The 18,639-nt window shown below is 36.9% G+C and overlaps 1 protein-coding gene across 2 annotated transcripts in view; it reads right to left on the reverse strand.

The window, feature by feature from the left end:
- KLHDC1 (kelch domain containing 1) overlaps positions 1–15,864 on the reverse strand; it is a 47,031-nt gene extending 31,167 nt beyond the window's left edge. The window contains exons 1-5 of one of the 2 annotated variants that reach the window (XM_060142885.1): positions 15,697–15,864; positions 4,437–4,507; positions 3,840–3,957; positions 3,284–3,402; positions 1,172–1,222 (exon numbers count right to left, since the gene is read on the reverse strand). In XM_060142885.1, the coding sequence (XP_059998868.1) occupies positions 1,172–1,222; positions 3,284–3,402; positions 3,840–3,957; positions 4,437–4,507; positions 15,697–15,792 (455 nt within the window). In that variant the 5' untranslated portion in view covers positions 15,793–15,864. The remainder of the gene's footprint in view (positions 1–1,171; positions 1,223–3,283; positions 3,403–3,839; positions 3,958–4,436; positions 4,508–15,696) is intronic. The other variant, XM_060142886.1, reaches the window with a different exon arrangement.
- Positions 15,865–18,639: the final 2,775 nt, after the last annotated feature.

Here is an 18,639-nt window from a genome sequence, read left to right on the forward strand (position 1 = left end):
GAAAAGGAAACCTTCATGCATTGTTGGTGGGAATGTAAATTGATACAACCACTATAGAAAACAGTATGGATGTTCCTCAAAAAATTAAAAATAGAACTACCAGACTATCCAGCAATGCCACTCCTATTTAACCAAATGAAATGAAAACACTTATTCAAAAAGATATATACACCCAATGTTCATTGCAGCATTATTTACAATAGCCAAGATATGGAAGCAACCTGTGTCCACCAACAGATGAATGGATAAAGAAGATGTGGTGTGTATGTACACACACACACACACACACACACACACACACACACACAAAGAAATATTACTCAGCCATAAAAAGGAATGAAATTTTGCCATTTGTGATAACATGGATGGACTCAGAGGATATTATGCTAAGTGGAATAAATCAGAGAAAAACAAATACTGCATGTTTTCACTTATGTGTAGAATGTAAAAATCAAAACAAAGAACAAATATGAAAAAACAGATACAGAGAACGAACTAGTGGTTGCTAGAGGGGAAGGGTGGGGGATGGGTGAAATAGTGAAGGGATGAAGAGGTACAAACCACCAGTTATAAAATTTAAAAACTAAATAATAAAAGATAAACTTGGATTCATATCTCATACCATTCACAGGTTTTTACTGGTTCTTTTTTTTTTGGCTGTGCCACACGGTTTGCAGGATCTTAGTTCCCCGACCAGGGATCAAACCCATGCCCTCAGCAGTGAAAGTGTGGAGTCCTAACCACTGGACCTCCAGGGAATCCCTCCCATGTTTTTAAAAATAACAAAAGTACTAGAGGAAAATATGTGAGAATTAGTTTATAATCTTGGAGTGGAAAAAACCTTTGCATTGACTCAAAGTCAAGAAGCCAGAAAAGAAATTATTGATAAATTTACCTAAATAACAGCTTTAAGAAGCTGTTTTATACATGCAAAACACACTTTATGCAAAGTCAAAAGATAAATGACAACCTGGAAAAAATATTTTCATATGTCACAGTCAAACACTAATCTCTTTATAAATAAATAACTCCTAGAAGTCAAGATTATAAATGCCAACAATCGAATAAAAAATAATTAGCAAAGGATTTATTTTTCAGTTCAGAGAAAAAGAAATAAAAATTGCCCTTAAATATATGAAAATTAAAATAAGACTGAGGCATCACATCTCACCTATCAATTTGGCCCAAAACATCTAAGTTTGCCTGCAAATTCTTGGCAAGGCTGTGGACAAAGAGGCACTCCATTACTGACAACACAAAACAGCACAACTTTATTGGAGAAAAAGCTGGCAAAATCCAATGTTATGGATTGAATTGTGTCCCCCACAAAATTCATATATAGAAGTCCTAATCCCCTGTATTTAGAATGTGACATTATTGGCTACTCAAAGCAGAGTACTAATGGTTATCAATTTGTAGGGTCAGAGAAATCAACAACAGCATAATCATAGTTGGTTTCTATTTAAATCTGATTAATCCACAATTCAAAGGTTTAAGATTTTCCTTTCCAAATTCTCATATTCTAGAGAGTATTTTGATCTATGTACCTTTTCATGACCAAGATAATCTTATTTCTTACCCTGTGGAATTCTGATATGCTTTTTGAGAATTATAAAATATTTTGTCAAATGTTAATGTCTGCCTTTTGTATTCAAAATATAAATGTGTATTATTTAAACTGATTGCCTTTTAAAACTTAACACCCTCCATCTTAATTATTATAAGTGCCCCCTGCAGTTTAAAGAGATTTTTAAAAATAAACTGAATATTGAATAAAGCAGAGTAGGAATTACTGAAATTAAGAAGGCAAAACAATTATATTTTCTAGAAATAAAAACATAAGAATAATAAAAAAAGAATGTGACCTTATTTAGAGACAGGGTCCTTATAGAGGCAATCAAGTTAAAATGAAGTCATGAGGGTAGGTCCTAATCCAATATGACTGGTATTCTTACAAAAAGGGAAAATTTGGAGACAGACAAGCACACAGAGAGAATGCTATGTGACTATGAAGGCAGAGATCAGAGTGTTGCTTCAACACACCAGAGGTTGCCAACAAATCACCAGAAGCTGGGGACAGGCATAAAAGATTCTTTCTCAAAACCAAGAGAATGAACCAACCCTGCTGACACCTTGATCTCAGACTTCTAGCCTCCAGAACTATGAGACAATACATTTCTGTTGTTTAAATTATTCAGTTTATAGAACTCTGTTACAGCAACCCTAGCAAAATAAACATTTATCACAATTACAAATGTATTACCCTTTGACCAGAAATCAAATTCTGGAATTTTATCCAACAAATAGATCTGCAATCATATGTATATAGACACAAAGATATTCATTTAATCTAAGTGTTGTGCCATCTATATGGGAAAGGTTAAATAAACTTGGTATATCCACACAGGAGAATACTATGCAGCTGTAAAAACAAAAACAAAATCAAGCTTTCTAACTAGAGATACAGAAAGATGAAAGTTCCCCATGGTATACTGTTGACTAAAAGAAGTCCAGTGGTTAAGACACCGCACTTCCAATGCAGGGCGTGTGGGTTAGATCCCTGGTCGGGGAACTACAATTCCCATATGCCGTGTGGCATGGCCCCCTCAAAAAAAAAAAAAGGAAGCAGCAGGGTGCAGAATAGTGTACGGAGTACACCGATATTTGTGTAAGGAGGAGGAAGAGAAGAGCACGTACCTATGTATTTGCTTCTATCTGCATAAAGTCACAGGGATCACAGTTGTTCCCAAACTTGCCTGCACTTGGAATCACCTGAGGAGCTTAAAAAAATCATACCCCCAGTGATTGTAATTTGATTAGTTCTGGGGTATCACCTGGGCTTCAGAGCTTTTAAAAGATCCCCAGATTATTTCTATGGCAGACAAGTTTGAGAACCACTGCTATAAAAATACAAAAGATATTAATAAAAGTAGCTAATTGTGCATGTGGAGGGTGGGAACAGGATGGATGGGGACAGGAGTGGGAGCCAGACTTTTCATTGTATCCTTTTTAATATGGTTTTGATTTTTGAACCATGTAACTGTATTAACGATTCAGAAAATTTAAAAAGTAACGAGTTTTTAAAAACCAAATAGCTGCTTCCACCATGTTTACTCTTATGACCTGGCTCTTATCCAGGGTTCAAAACTGCCTTTAACATCAGTGTCAAAACAAGTTTGTAACTATCTTGAAAAAAATTTCAGACTTTCAAGTTTTCTCTATTTTGGTCACAAGCTGTAATCCTTACTTGAGTGCAGTTAATGAGATGGCCTTGCTGCATTACCTGTCTTTATATACCCAGCAGGAAAGTTTATCACGTGGTGTGGGTGGTTGACCTTCAAAGTTGGTGATTTTTTCCCAAACATAGGTTCCATCTCTTGTTCGCAAATTAACAAAATAAAGCTTTTAAAAGAGGAGAACACCATTAGCAGACAAGACGTTGGAAAATTAAACATATGTCACAGGGATATGTGATCCAAAATTAATAATATTACTTTCTGATTTTTAAAAGGTAAAAATTTGAATTGTAGAGTTAATGAAAATGGGACTATGTTTTAGAAGCAAAAATGATAATATGAAAACTACTGAAATGGATCTTTTCCCATCATGCTCTTGCCCTATGAATATCAACTAAATACGTAGTAAATTCTGAAGCAGAAAGACATGGCAGAAGAGAGGAGCACGATGCTGCATTTTCACCCTATGTTTAAAACCTTATCATCATAAGCTCAAGCTTTTCTACATGTTTTCTTTGTAAAATACATTCGTAAACTTGTGAGATGAAGTGACACATTAAACATTACATTTTTCTGCGCTCCTGAATTGAAAAAAGAAATTACTCGATTGCTGTATCCTTTGTCATCATATCCTCCAAAAACGTATAGCTTTCCATTAAGGCAAGCACCGCAACTTCCTGACATGGAGGTAGGGAGTTCTCCTTCCATGAGGTGCATCGTCCTGCAGCAAGAATAACGTGGAATTCCATAACTTTCCAGAAAAGCAAATTAAAATTCCCTTTGAATTCCATGAGTACTTTTTCAATGAAAACTGTCACTGACAATTACAATTAAGATGTAATGGTAGCCAATACTGTAAAACCTGTAAGAAGATCCATGGTAAAGATTTTTCAACCTACTGGGGAAAAAAAAGTTACAAAATCTTCACATGTCACCAGAATTGGGAATTAGTTAGTAGAACAAAGCAAAGTCTTCAGAAACAGCCTTAGTCTTGAGAGGAATAGTAGAGGACAAAGAATGGAGAGAGGAAGCAAGTTGGGGAAAGAAACAGCCAGAGAGAATAAAGCATTGAAAGAAAAGGAAAGGGAGACAATATAATGTTGCAGCACGTTTTAAGTATGGTCTCAGACTCCCTGTGGGCTACGACAGCAGTTATAACAGATATTAAGACTGGACATTCTGCAATTTAAAGTTACTTACCACAACCCACTATCAATCTCATAGGTCCAAATCTCATCATTAGGCAAATATACTTCATTGTCTTCAATAGACTAAAAACACAGAATACATAAAATTATGTTTATTAATTACAAAGTAACAGCTAAAGAGTTCCTCAGGATGGGAAAACTGCAATGGAAATAGTACAAAAGACAAAACCATAAACAGCCTCAAAGATGACTTTTTCAACAGAAATAAAGATAGATCAAAAGAGAAGGGGAGGGGCTTCCCTGGTGGCGCAGTGGTTGAGAGTCCGCCTGCCGATGCAGGGGACACGGGTTCGTTCCCCGGTCCGGGAAGGTCCCACATGCCGCGGAGCGGCTGGGCCCGTGAGCCATGGCCACTGAGCCTGCGCGTCCAGAGCCTGTGCTCCGCAACGGGAGAGGCCACAACAGTGAGAGGACCTCGTACCGCAAAAAAAAAAAAAAAAGAGAGAGAAGGGGAAGAGAGACATTTTCTAAGAGAAAGTGGGCAAACAATAAGGGTTAGAATACAAAATAGCAAGTACGTGAGTCTCAAGAAAAGACTCAGGGTAGTTAAACCTTACAAGGAATTTCAAGTAAGAGAAAATAGCAAAACAATAACATTACAGCAGAATACTGAAGAATGTGAAGCCAGGAAGAAAAGGAGTATCAAAAAAGGGCAATATACTTTGGGTGAAGGGAAGGAGTTAAGAAAGGAAACTTAAAGTATAATTAAGAGCACTGTATCACATACCTTGATTCACTAAACATATTTTTTGAGTGCCTACTATGTGCAAGCATAGTGTTAGATATTCATTAAATATAGAATCTAAGGATCAAGATAAATTTAGCTAGTCAAAATGACAACTCAGAATCTGAATAATCTCTAAAGAAGCTGATAACATAAACAGAATAGTACATTCTGATATTTATGATGAAAAGAAAAATTAGAATAATAATTTTCTTTATGTTAAGTTTTAAAACTTAGGGTTTAAAACAAATCCTTACATAAATCTATCATGATTACTTAGAATCTATAAAATAACTCAAAAATAGCTAGTTGTAAAAGATGTCAGTTTAAGAATTTCTAAGACCATATGATGCATAAATTATTAACATGCTAAACAGAGTTAGCTAATTTCCTCATTGCTATGTTAGTTAAATTTTTAAAATAGTATCTTGGCTACCAGGTCTGTCTACGCCTCTGTCTCTCTCTCTCTCTCTCTCAAACACACTCTCTGTCTCACACGCACATTCTCTCTCTCTCTCTCACACACACAGCAGAAAACCATCATATTAATTCCAAGGAAACTTCCACTCATGTCTGACTGAGGAAACCATATTACATGGCTAAGTAAATAACTATTAAGAAAGGGAGATTATAATTGCTTGATTCTAAAGTTTAATGGCATCAGGCTCTAGAAGTCTCACGCATACACCATTACAACAGAAATAGTATGAAAATGGATCCTGTTACTATTCTGCTTAAGTCCCTTCAATGCTTCCCTGCTGCTCTCAGGATAGTCTAAAATCCTTATGATTCTGTGCTATATGGTACCTGCTATCCCTCCAAAGTTCTTCTTGCCTTTAGTCATTGTGCTCCAGTCTTCTTTCAGTTTCCTTCTTACTTTCTCAGCAATTTCACTCCTAAATTATCCCTTCTCTTCTACATCATCAAGTTTCCTTCTCTACCAGATCACTCCTATCAATACCTAAACATGCCTTAGTATAACTCATCTTTAAAAAAAAAACAACCCAACTCTCCCATAACTCTTTCTCTTATTTCTCTGCTCCCTTCACAACAAAATTTCCATACTGAGTTAACTATAGTAGAAGTCTCCATTGCTTCACCTCTCATTATTTCATCAGTCCAGACTAATCAATCCAGACTCATTCCACTAAAACTGCTTTTGTCAAGGTCACCCTAAAAAAAGAGAACTAGTGAACTGATTCATTCAGAAACATAGCCCAGAGAGATGGAATATATAAAAAAGAAGAGACATGGAGGAAGAGAGAGAAGAACTAAGTCTAATCAGAATTGCATTAGGATGTAATAGGGAGAATGAGGAAGAGGCAATATTTGAAGAGACAAAGCCTGAGAGTTTTGCAAAATTGTTGAAAGTCATCAATCCTGAGATCTAGGAAGTCCTAACAAATTCCAAGCAGGGTAAATAAACAGAAATCCATACCTAGATACATCATAGTAAAACTGTATATCAAAGAAAAAGATACACTCTTAAAAGCTGCCAGAGAAAAGAAAGATCATCTCCAAATGAATGGCAACTAATGACTGACTTCTCATTAGCAACAACTCAAGAATAAATCATATTAGCCAATGTGCTTAATGAAAGTAACGGTCCACCTAGAATTCTATACTCAGTAAAAATATCTTTTAAGAACCGAGGTAAAATAAAGACATTTTCAAACAAAAACTGAGACAGCTGGCCAATAACAGACCCTCACTTTAAGAAATTCTAATAGATGTTGTACTTCTGGCAAAAGACAAATGATCAAAATTAAACATCTGAAATGCAACAAGCAATAGTGTGACAAGATACTGGTAAAGTGTGTGGGTAGAGTTAAACATAAAAAAGGCTAAGCTTTTTCTGATGCCTAATTTAAGGCGGGGGCTGCAGGGTACAGGTTAGGACTAACTAGAGAAGAGGGTGCTCAGATTTGAAAGCTTGTGAAGTATTTGAACCCTGTGGAAAGAAGTAAAATTATTAACTTGGAACTTTGTGAAGCATCGTGCTGAAATAGAGTATCTACTAGATGACTAGAAATAAATCACCTAATTTCTATACAAGCAAAGAGAAAAAAATGGAAAGATAACAAAAAACCCAAAACATTTTCAAAATGACAAAGTTAAAGAAGGAGGAAGAGGAGAAATGAAGGGGGGCAAATATAAAACACATCTGATGAAAAAAGTGTATCAGAATTACTTTCAGTAGAAATAGGCTAAACTCTCTAGATATGTCAGACTAGATAAAAATAAAATCCAGCTATTTTCAGGTTATAAGACATATCTAAAATATAAAGATACACCAAGTTTCCATCAGAAGATATGCCATGCAAATACTAACCAAAAGAAAACTAGTGTAGCCATATTAACACCAGCAAAATAGATTTTAAGGGAAATAACATTACTACAGATAGAGGAGCATTACAAAATTATAAAATGTTCTATTAAGCAGAAAGCTATAACAATTCTGAATTCATATACACCCAAAAAGGTAGCCTAAAGATATATATATAAAGTAAAATCTGACAGGATCATAAGGGGAAACTAACAAATCTACAGTTAGAGTGGGAGTTTTTTAATTTTAATACCTGTTACAGTAATTGATAGAACAGGAAGTAAAATAATAAAAAAAAGGATACAGGAGATTTGAACACAACTAGCAAGATTAATAAAATGCACACATATAAAACACTCCCGTGAAGTGTTTGTGTATATATATACATATACATGCATGTATATGCACATATATAATTAGAATACATATTCTTAATGAGAACAAAGAGTATATTTATGAAAACTGATTACATGCTAGTCCTTAAAGCAAGCCTCAACATATTCCAAAGGACTGGTATTAGATAAGTAGAGACCACACTCTCTGAATATTAACACAATTTAGACATTAATAACAGAAAGGTAACTATAAAAATAGCATATTGTTAGAAATTTAAATTATTTTCCTAAACAACTTATGGGTCAAATAATAAATAATCATGGAAAGTATAAAATATTAGAACTAAAATGACAAAATACTGCTTATCAAAACTTGAGGAATACAGCTAAAGAGGTACTTAGAAGAAAATGTATAGCTTTATATACTTACATTAAAGAATTAAAAAGGCTCAAAAAGAATGAGTTGAGCATCCAATGTCAGAAATTCAAGAAATAACAGCATAATAAACCCATAGAAAGTAGGAAGAAATAAGAAGGAGCAGATATTAATGAAAAATTTAAAAACACAACAGAGAGGAACAAGTAGACCAAAAATTGGTGTTTCTGAAGGCTGATAAACATGTGGCAAGACTATTCAAGGTGGATGGCGGGGAGGAAAGGAAGGCACCACTTGACAATTCTAGGAATGAAAAACGGGCCATATCTATAGCTACTACAAAGAATAAATAGTATTATGAACAACTTGAGTTTATGCCAATAAATTTTAAAACCTAAATGAAATGGATAGACTCCTGGGGCTGGAGGTGGGAGTAAGGAAACTTGACTCAAGAAAAAATGGAAAATGTGAATAATCCCACAGCTTTAAATAGATTGAATCAGAGATTTAAAACCTCCTCCACAAAGTACCAAACCCAGATGGCTTTAAAGATGAGTTCTTACAAACACTCAAAGAACAAGTAATTCAATCTTCCAAAAAATCTATTCCAGAATATAAAAGAAGGAACACTACCCAATCCACTTTTGAACATAGATGTAAAATTGCTAAAAAAGTAATTAGTAACTAGGATCCAGTGATGTATAAAAAGGGTAATATATTACACTAACTTGTACTTAATCCAAGGAATGGAACATTGGTTTAATATTACAAATATTACTTATTTTTTGTATAAGTCATCATATTAAGAGATCAAAGAAGAAAAAACAATTATCTCAGTATGATGCAAAAAAATCACTCTTGAAAACTCAACATTCATAAATTGAAAATCGGGTAAAAGGGCATGTCATTAATTTGAAAAAGGCCATCTACAAACAAACAAACAAGCAAAACCCTAAAGCAATCATCAAACTTAATGGTTAATGTTGAAAACAATCACTCTGAGATTAGGACCAAGAAAAATTGGCTTCTATTTAACACTGTACTTCAGGTCCACCAGTGTAGTAAAGAAAAGGAAATAAAAAGGAATAAAGATTGAGATGCAAGAAACAAAACTGTCATCATCTGTAGATTACATGACTCTATATAGAAAATAAAAATATAATTAACAGATGAATTTTGAAAATTAATATAAGAAAGCTTGCGAGAATCAAAAATATTCAAGTCAACTGCATTTCAAAACACCAGCAACAATCAAGAAATTTAATTTTTTTAAAGAAATTTAGTTTTTAAAAAACAATAAAAAATACAAAGAAGCCAAGAATAAACCCAACAAAAGATATACAAGATCCCTATGAAGATACTATAAAACTCTATTGAAAGACATCAAAAAGTCCGGCATAGAGAGACATACACCTGGATTTGAAGTCTCAATTTCGTAACATGTTTATCACCCTCAAATGATCTAGGATTGAGTACAGTAACATAAAATCTCAATATGGTACTTTATTTGACAATCTGATTCTAAAGTTTATACAAATGAGGAAGCACTGTGGAAAACAATTTAGCAGTTTTAAAAGTTGAATGTAGAATAACCATTTGACCCAGGAATTCCACTCCTAGGTACCCAAAAGAATAAAAAATAGGGGCTCAGATACTTGTATGCCAATATTCATATCAGGACTATTCACAATACACAAAAGGTGGCAACAACCCAAGTGTCCCAACAACAGATGAACGGATAAACAAAATGTGGTATATGCATACAGTGTAATCGTATTCACCATAAAAAGGAAGGAAGTTCTGATACATACTGCAACACAGTGAACCTTGAAAATATTATGCTAAATAAAATAAGCCAGACTCAAAAAGACAAATATTGTATGATTCCATTTATATGAAATATCTAGGAAAATGCAAATACATAAAGACAGAATGATTAGAAGTTAGCAGGGACTGGGGTAAGGAAGGAGGGAGAGTTTCTGTTTGGAGTAGTGAAGAGTTTTGGAACTAGATAGTGGTAACACTGCACAACATTGTGAATGTAATTAATGCCACCGAACTGTACAGTCACCTGGTTAAAACGGCAAATTAAATGTTTTATATATTTTACTATTATTGAAAAAGAGTAAAGAAAATTCATACAAAAGAACAAAAGGCCCTAAATAACCAAACTATTCCTGAAGAACAAGAACAAGATAGGGTGGGGATCGGGCTTTTACCACCCAACATTTAGACTTCTAGTAAAGCCATTGTAATTTAGATACTGAGGTTCTGTCACAAGAATAAATAAACAGACAAACTGCACAGAATAAAGAACTTAGAAACAGACCACACATACATGGAAACTTGATGTGTAACAGACTGAGTTTGCATGTTAGTAGGGAAAGAGGGGACTATTTAATATATGACACAAGAACAACTGGTTATCCACACTGAAAATATAATGAAATTGGATCCCTACCTTAAACCAACCAAATAAAAAATTCAGATTTAAGAAAAAAAGATTTAAACATGGAAGGCAAACCAAAAATCATTTAGAAGACAATACAGGAGACTTTATGATCTCCATAATGGGAAAGATTTCTTAAGATGCAGAAAGCACAAAGCATTAAGGAAAAGACTGAAATTATATTAAAATTAAAACCTTCTGTTAAACAAAGGATAATCATCAAGAAAGTGCAAAGATAAGCTACAAACTAAGAAGGCATATTCAACTCATACAACTATATAATTAAAGTATTCCTATAAATCAGTAAAAGACAACTCAATAGACAAATGAGCAAAAGACAGGAACCAGCATTTTTACAGAAGAGAAAACACAAATAGTTCATAAGGCTATGAAAATACATTCCACTGTAATCATGGAAAGTAAACAAAAACCACAATGAAATATCATGTCACACTCACTGGATTGGCAAAAACTTTAAGGCCAGGTGGCATCAAATGTTGTCAAGGATGTGGAGCAAGGAGGGGGCTGGTGGTAGTGTAGATTGATACAAATATTTTGGCAACACTGACATTCCCAGGTAAATGTGGAGATGTGTGCACCAGGCAACCCAGCATTCCATTCCTTGGTATATGCCCTAGGGAGTGTACATGTTCTGCTGCGTGTATAACAGGAGATATGTTACCAAGAATGCTCAATGTAGCATTGCTTACAACCCAAAAAAACCCTGAAGCATTCAAATATTCATCCATAGTGGAATAGATAAGGAAATTGCCGTCAATTCACACAATAGAATATTATACAGGACACACATCAGATGAATGCATCCAGGGATGATTTTCAAAATATTTAATAACTGGGCAGCACAGAAACTAACCAAACAGAATAAACACCAAGTAAACACAGGTACAGCCATGCAAGTGCACACCAGCTGAATACAAGTAATGTGTGAATCTAAAAAACATAATGTTAACTAAAAGAATTAAGTCATGAAAGAAAACACATGCTCTGATTCAAAAACCAAATAATATATTGTTTAGAGACAGATGCATGTGTGATAAAACTATAAAGAAAATAGTAATTAATAAGAACTCAAGAGAGTGGTACCCTGTGAGGGTGGGAGGAAAAATATAATCAGTGAAGGATAAACAGGAGGCTTCTAAGGTACTGATTCTAGCTGATTTTTTAATCTGGAAGTTAAACCCGACAGTTATTTTACATACTCTTTTGTACATACGTTTCAAATTTTTTAATTAAAGAATAAAACTTTAAGAAATTAATATTAGGTAGCTCACGGAATCATCAGGGAAGCTGGAGAACCAGCCTCTGATCTATGTAGAGAGGAACAAGGCCTGAAACCCTTCCAGAGAACCATCTGATGCACGAACTGCCCCAGCCACTGGTGAGCATCACACTGCAGCTTGTCGCACTGCCTTTTGCCAGGGACCTTATCTTCCTACAACTTCTACTGCTCGCTAAGAATCCTCTTCAGGTCCTGACTTTTACAGGTTTATTCCTGAGCCCAAATCTAGCACACATACATCTAACAAACAGCATCCAAGTTACTTGCTCACAACCTAGCTGCAAGGGAAGCTGAAAAATACCTGGCACTCAGGTTCTTTTATATTGGGCACCTACCACGAGCTATGCCCAATTCTGGACACTGGAGACACAACAGGGAACAAAACCCCCTTCTTTATAGAATATACATTCTATGAAGGTAGGTAGGAGGTACTCAGACAACTAAAATAAATACTCCAACAAGACTCGCTTAGTGGGGGACACTACAAGAGGAAGGGGGTTCAAATGCTGGGCATCTAAAAAGAATAAATGTCTTCCACATAATATGGATGGTCTGTGTCACCATCTATGAGTATATAAAACGAACCATTAAGTTAAAGAAATACACACTTAAGGATTTTCATACACATTGCTAAATTTCTCTTTAGAAAAGGTTACCAGTGCATGAGTAATTCATTTCCCCATGCTGTTCTCAAAAATTCTTTTTAATATTTGCAAATTGGAAAAGAAAAAATTCATTATTTTCAGCTGGGTTTCTTTGATTCATATTCTATTTTGATTTCTCCTTTTGTAAACTGCTGTGCATATCCATTGCTCATTTTTCAAGGGAAATATTCATTTTTAATTTTACAGGACCTTTGTCTATCATAAATGTTGCAAACACCTCCCCCAGTTTGTCATTTGCCTTCTTACTTTATGGTGTTTAAAAAGCACAGATTTTAATTTTTTAAAACTTTGATCTTGACTGCTCTAAGATGATTAAACAGTTTTCACTTACATTAAAAAAATTTTTGGTCTACCAATCCTTTTCCCTTATAGTTTTTTCCCAATTCAGTTTTTCTTTTCCCAACTCAAGATTTTACAAGGGTCACATATTTTCTTTGGTATCATATAGCTTAACTTCTCTACATTTGTCAATCCTAAAACTCCACTATCATTTTCCTCCAGCTGTCCCAGGACCATTTATTGAATAAGCAATTGTTTTTCCAGAATTGAAATGCTACCTTTTATATACAAAATACTCTTATATGCTTGGCTGTTTATGTTATTTCTTCTCCATTCCATCATGCTTTCTCAGCGTGCATCAGGACCACTGATTTAAAAGTATCATAATATGTTTTAATATCTGGTAGTATAAACCTTCATTCTTTTCAGACATTTTCTAAATTGATTCTTCTTCCCTTTAAGTCCTATTCAAAACAGAAATATATAGTTAAACAGATTCAGCTGCTAGCTTCTATAAGGAAAAGTTTAGGGCAAAATGTATTAATATCAATTGTGTTAGGGAAATAAAACTGTTCATACGATTAAACAGTAAGAAGAAAGCATATCATCTGTAAGGATGCTAAAACCCTGTGCTTCTCCTCCAAAATTTGGAAAAAACTACTCACAACTTTTAAATGCTCCTAGTTGCGATACTAAAGTTTGTATGAATTTCAGTAATGTGGAAAGGATATGGAAGAACTAGGAGCAAGAGAATATTCTGGCACCAATTATAATTTACTACTTACTTTTTTCAGCTTTGCTGCTCTTACCTCTAGAGGTAGGGCTGTTTTCAGATACAAAGTCCTATAGAAAATGCTCAACGATAGAGTAATAAGTAATTTAGACAGATATATATTGGCCATTCAAGTTTTAGGATATACATTTGTCCATTTTAACACACATTGTGTTAATGAGGAGGAAAATTGTGCTTGGAACATACAATCTGGAATCATCTGACCATTATTCTTAACTGCTGACGACTGGATTACCTCCAGATTCCAGAGTCCTTTCGCTGTTCAGAAGGATCTGAATAAAACAATTGTGGGAAGGATTCTATTTTTTCTCACAATATGCCATGTCTTCTTTTCTGCCTCCTACTCTCCCTTTCCTTCCGCTTATGCCTCAGACATATTTTAAGCGCTGACAATCCCTGGAATTTAAAAAGTAGTAGACTTGATCTAAATCTGTGTGGTACTTTCCAGGGTGGCGCATACAGCATTTACTCATTGGATCAATCAGTAGTAGGAAGTATTTGTATTCACTGACTGCCACCTGAAGACCTGAAATCTTATCAATTACACAATTTTCAAGATTAAAATGAGATATAAAAAATTCAGACATTTCAGTTATGGGCTTAACAGAAATCTATACTGTCACAAGATATAAGATATTACAGATTACTATTTTAAGTGAGATTTTTTTTCATTTAACTTTTACAATATTAAGAACCAATATAGCAAATGAAGTTTGACACCTGTACATCTTCAAGTGGCAGAGCTCAAAAACAATCAAAATATTTCTTCTGCAAAAACCATCATTATGTATAGACTACTTTTTCATCAAGAACAAATGGTGGAAATATTAGACCTTAAGAGAGCATAGTCACCTAATTTATGTTTATCATAGAAAAACTAGCCTTTGGAAATCCAATATACCTATGTTGGAATCTGCTGCCCTTGAGGTCAAACGGTCATTCAAATTACTCTTACTGATTCATCTTCCTTATTTTTAAAATGGGGACATTACTTACCTTACAAGATACGGTAAGGATTATACGAGATTAGGGATATGAGATTTCCTAGCACATGCCACGTATAGTAGGCACTCAAATATGAGTTCTGATTTTCTCATCCTGATACTGAATCAAATTAAAAATAAACACACAAACAAAACAACAACAAAAACCAACTTGGATCTGAGAATCATTTAACATATACAGTATGTTCTTTATTTCAGTGAGCGATTCAGTCATGTTACATCTGTCACATAATAGCATCGAGTCAGTCAGAAAAATGTAGGTTCTACATCCAGTAGAACTCCAGATGGCTCGCTTTTCTTTTTTTTTAATCTGTAAACTAAAGGGGTTGTTTTCCATCTCTAGAATCCTTGATTCTATTATCCTACGATTATAGAGTCAAAACAAATACACATATTCAAACCTCCACTGTAGTGAGAATTTTAAAGCATAATACTCTTAAGTATATTGTTGCTAATACAAGTCTGTTTTGAGACTCGAAAAAATTTCGTAATTACCCCTTTGTAAAGGAATGCCACTAAAAATTACTTAGAAACAGTTAAATGCTTCAGTGATTTCGATATTTCGGATCGCGCCGCGGGCATAAGTAAATATTTACAAAATAATATAGCACGGCATCCTTGGTGGGCTTTTTTGAGTCTGCGCAAGCAGTTAAAAATGATCATCAATCGCGCAGTAACCGACTGAGTGCTGGGTAAGCCGGGTTATCGGCCAGCTGCGAGGACCGGGGGAACTGGAGAGTGGGAAGAGCCCCGGACTGGGGTTTGAAGGCTAGTTTCCTAGTGGAAGCAACGGCGGCGCGGCGTCAAGCCCTGGCGCGGCGGGAGAGCGGCCGATGGCGGAGGGCCGGGCGGGGCGCGGGGGGCACCGGGCGCGCCGGCCTGGTCCGCGGACCGGCCCCCGCGTAGGGGCCGGGTGTGGGCGGGTGCTCGGCGGCCACTCTGGCCGAGAAGCCGGGCGGGCTCCCGGCGCGAGTCCGCCCCGTCCCGCCTCTTCCCCTTACCACGTAGCCCCCCCACACGTAGAGGAAGTTTCCGTCCACCACTGCGCAGTGGCCGCTGCGCTCCTCGGCCACGCAGAACAGCTGGGAGTCCGCCATCCGCGCCGTCGCTCGGTCCAGCCGCTCTGCGCGAGGCAGCCCCCTGCCCACGGAGCGGCCTTTCCTCCCGCCGGGCTCCTCCACGCACGAACGGAACGCGTCGAGGGTCGAGATTGGTGGGAAGGCGGCACCAGTGCGGCTGCGCCGTGCCGAAGCCCGCCCGGGAAGCCGAGCCTGGGGCGGCGTCGCCAGTTAGGGATGCTTGAGGTCTGAGTGGGCAGGGAGGTGCCTTGGCTTCTCCGCAACCCTGCCACCCGCTGATTTCGTGTCACTTGCAATTGTGTTGTGTGGGCGGAACAACCTGTGTACCTTATGCAGTGGCTCAGTGGACTTCTGGTCCATGGGCTTGATGCTGCTGTGACTTAAATCAATATGTTAATACATTAATGCTTTGTGAGGGTTTGCCTTTTCCATTCAACCTCTAGCAGAGATAGTTATCCAGAGAGAGAGAGAGAGAGAGAGGACTTTAAATATATATGTATATATACATGTATATACATGTAGAGAAATAACTGAGGACATGGAAGGAGACGTGACCCATGAGTCCCCCCGGCAAGCTGGGTGCGTGCGAAAAAGCCAGAACTGCAAGCAGTCCTGAGTGCTTTGGGCACTGATCCATGAAATGTCCTCAGTATAATCAGAAAAATGGGAACACAAGGAAATGTCCTTGTGCTGCTTTTGCGGTTCAAAGACGAAGCACGGCATGTTCTTAAGAAAACCCATTGTTTATTGTATAATCAGTAAAAGCATATCTGGCTGCTTTGGTATTTCTGGAATGTTAAGAAAACAAGTCTTAAGATGTAAACTTAGATAATGCTTAAATAAAAGTCACCACAGCAGGACGAGACGGCGCTGTTATTGCCTGAGAGAGCAGCAGCCCTCTACTGTTGTGTTTCTGCACAATTCATCTCGTGTGATGAGCTTACTTTCAGCCCTGACATAAGAAACTACAACATTTGGCGCCCGAACAGGGACCTGAAGGTAAGCATCGAGGTCACGCAGGACCGAAGGGGATTTTTGTACGCTAAAAGAGAAAAGCGAAACCTCCGGGAAGAGTAGAGTCATGGGGAATTCTCCCTCAGTGGAATGTCAATACATTAGACTCCTAAAACAGTTACTACGGAGTTCTGGAGTGAAAGTGAAACAAGAATCTTTTGATGAATTGTTTGCGGGGATTCGTAAACATTGTTCCTGGTTTCAACCTACTGGTCATAACCAGTTGAATTTAAAAGTTTGGAAACAGGTTATGCGAGCATTAAGAAGAGCTCATCAGTATGGAGACCCTATATCTGTTAGTATCTGGTCTCTCTGTATTCTAATTTCCCTTGCCCTGGAATCATTACAATCTGAGACTGAAAGTGAAAATGGGGCGCGCCCTCAGCGTTTGAATTCTGCTCCCGATCACTCTGCTGCTTTTCGTACTCTATTCCGTGAGTCTCCTATAGAGGACCTTCCTCCGCTTCCTCCTCTTATGTCTGAGACAGGAGAGGATTCTTCGGGTTCCAGTGATGAAGGGGCTTTTTCTGATGATGATAAAGATCGGGAGCAAGCTAGCAAACAAAATGAGATGCCACTTTCTCAACAGAATGAGATTTCTGATATACTTTCAAATTTGAAAGATTTGATGACTAAATTGGAAGAAAATAAAAACAATGCTACCACCTCTTCATATCAGGAGACATGTCCTACTATTCCTTCAGCTCCTCCTTTAGAATTAGCAGCTTATCCTGTTGGAGCCTCTTGTCAGTTTCGATTTCCTCTAAAACCTGAATTTAATAAACTTTTATTGGAAGAAGCGATGAATAAGGAAGAAAAGCAATATTCTGAACCATTTTTTGCTTTCCCTATTGTTAGACAAGCTATGCCGGCTAACAATCAATTTCCGAATGGATATATGAACGTTGAGTATAACCCTCATGATTTAAAATTTTTTAAAATGCTAAAAGAAGCCGTTAATGCATATGGGATGCATTCTAATCATGTTCAAGGTCTTTTGTCTGGGTATGCTTCCGAAAACATATTAATTCCTCAGGATTGGGAGGCACTTGCCAAGACTGTTCTTGAACCTGGACAATATATGCAGTTTAAGAGTTGGTGGAAAAAAGAAGCTGAAAACATGGCAAGGACTAATGCGGCCCGTAATCCTCCAGGGCCACTTTTAGATGAATTAATAGGAGCAGGCGCATTTAGTAATCTACAAGCTCAAGCTCAATTTGACGATTTACGAATCATTCAAATACGTATGTGTTGTTTGCGAGCATGGCTACAAGTGGAACCCCCTGGAAAAACAGCACAATCTTTTACTAAGTTAATGCAAGGGCCTGGTGAGCCTTACACTGATTTCTTGTCTAGATTGCGTGCAGCCATTCAAAGAGATGCAGCACAAATAGATGTGCAAGATTTATTATTACGATCCTTGGCCTTTGAGAATGCAAATCCTGAATGCCAGAAGGCATTGCGGCCTTTACGAGCTGTAAACGCTCCACTTGAAGCGTATATAAAAGCTTGCCATGATATTGGATCTCCTACTTATCATGCCAATTTACTTGCAGCTGCCATAACTGGAGAGTTGAAAGATAATTGTACTAAATGTTACAATTGTGGAAAGTACGGACATATGAGGTGAGATTGTCGAAAAGGGCAAGGCCAAATATCAAAACAGGTTAAGAATGAACAGCCACCTGGTATGTCGCCGGTGTGGTAAAGGACGACACTGGACTAATGAATGCCGTTCCAAAAGGGATAAGTTAGGAAATCTTTTGCCTCCACAAGATAATGTCTCGGGAAACGGGAAGTTAGGCCCAACCCGGGGCCACAACAACAATACGGGAAAAGCGACAGTAAATT

This window comes from Lagenorhynchus albirostris, chromosome 1 (genome assembly GCF_949774975.1).
Source record: "Lagenorhynchus albirostris chromosome 1, mLagAlb1.1, whole genome shotgun sequence".
NCBI classification, from domain to species: domain Eukaryota; kingdom Metazoa; phylum Chordata; class Mammalia; order Artiodactyla; family Delphinidae; genus Lagenorhynchus; species Lagenorhynchus albirostris.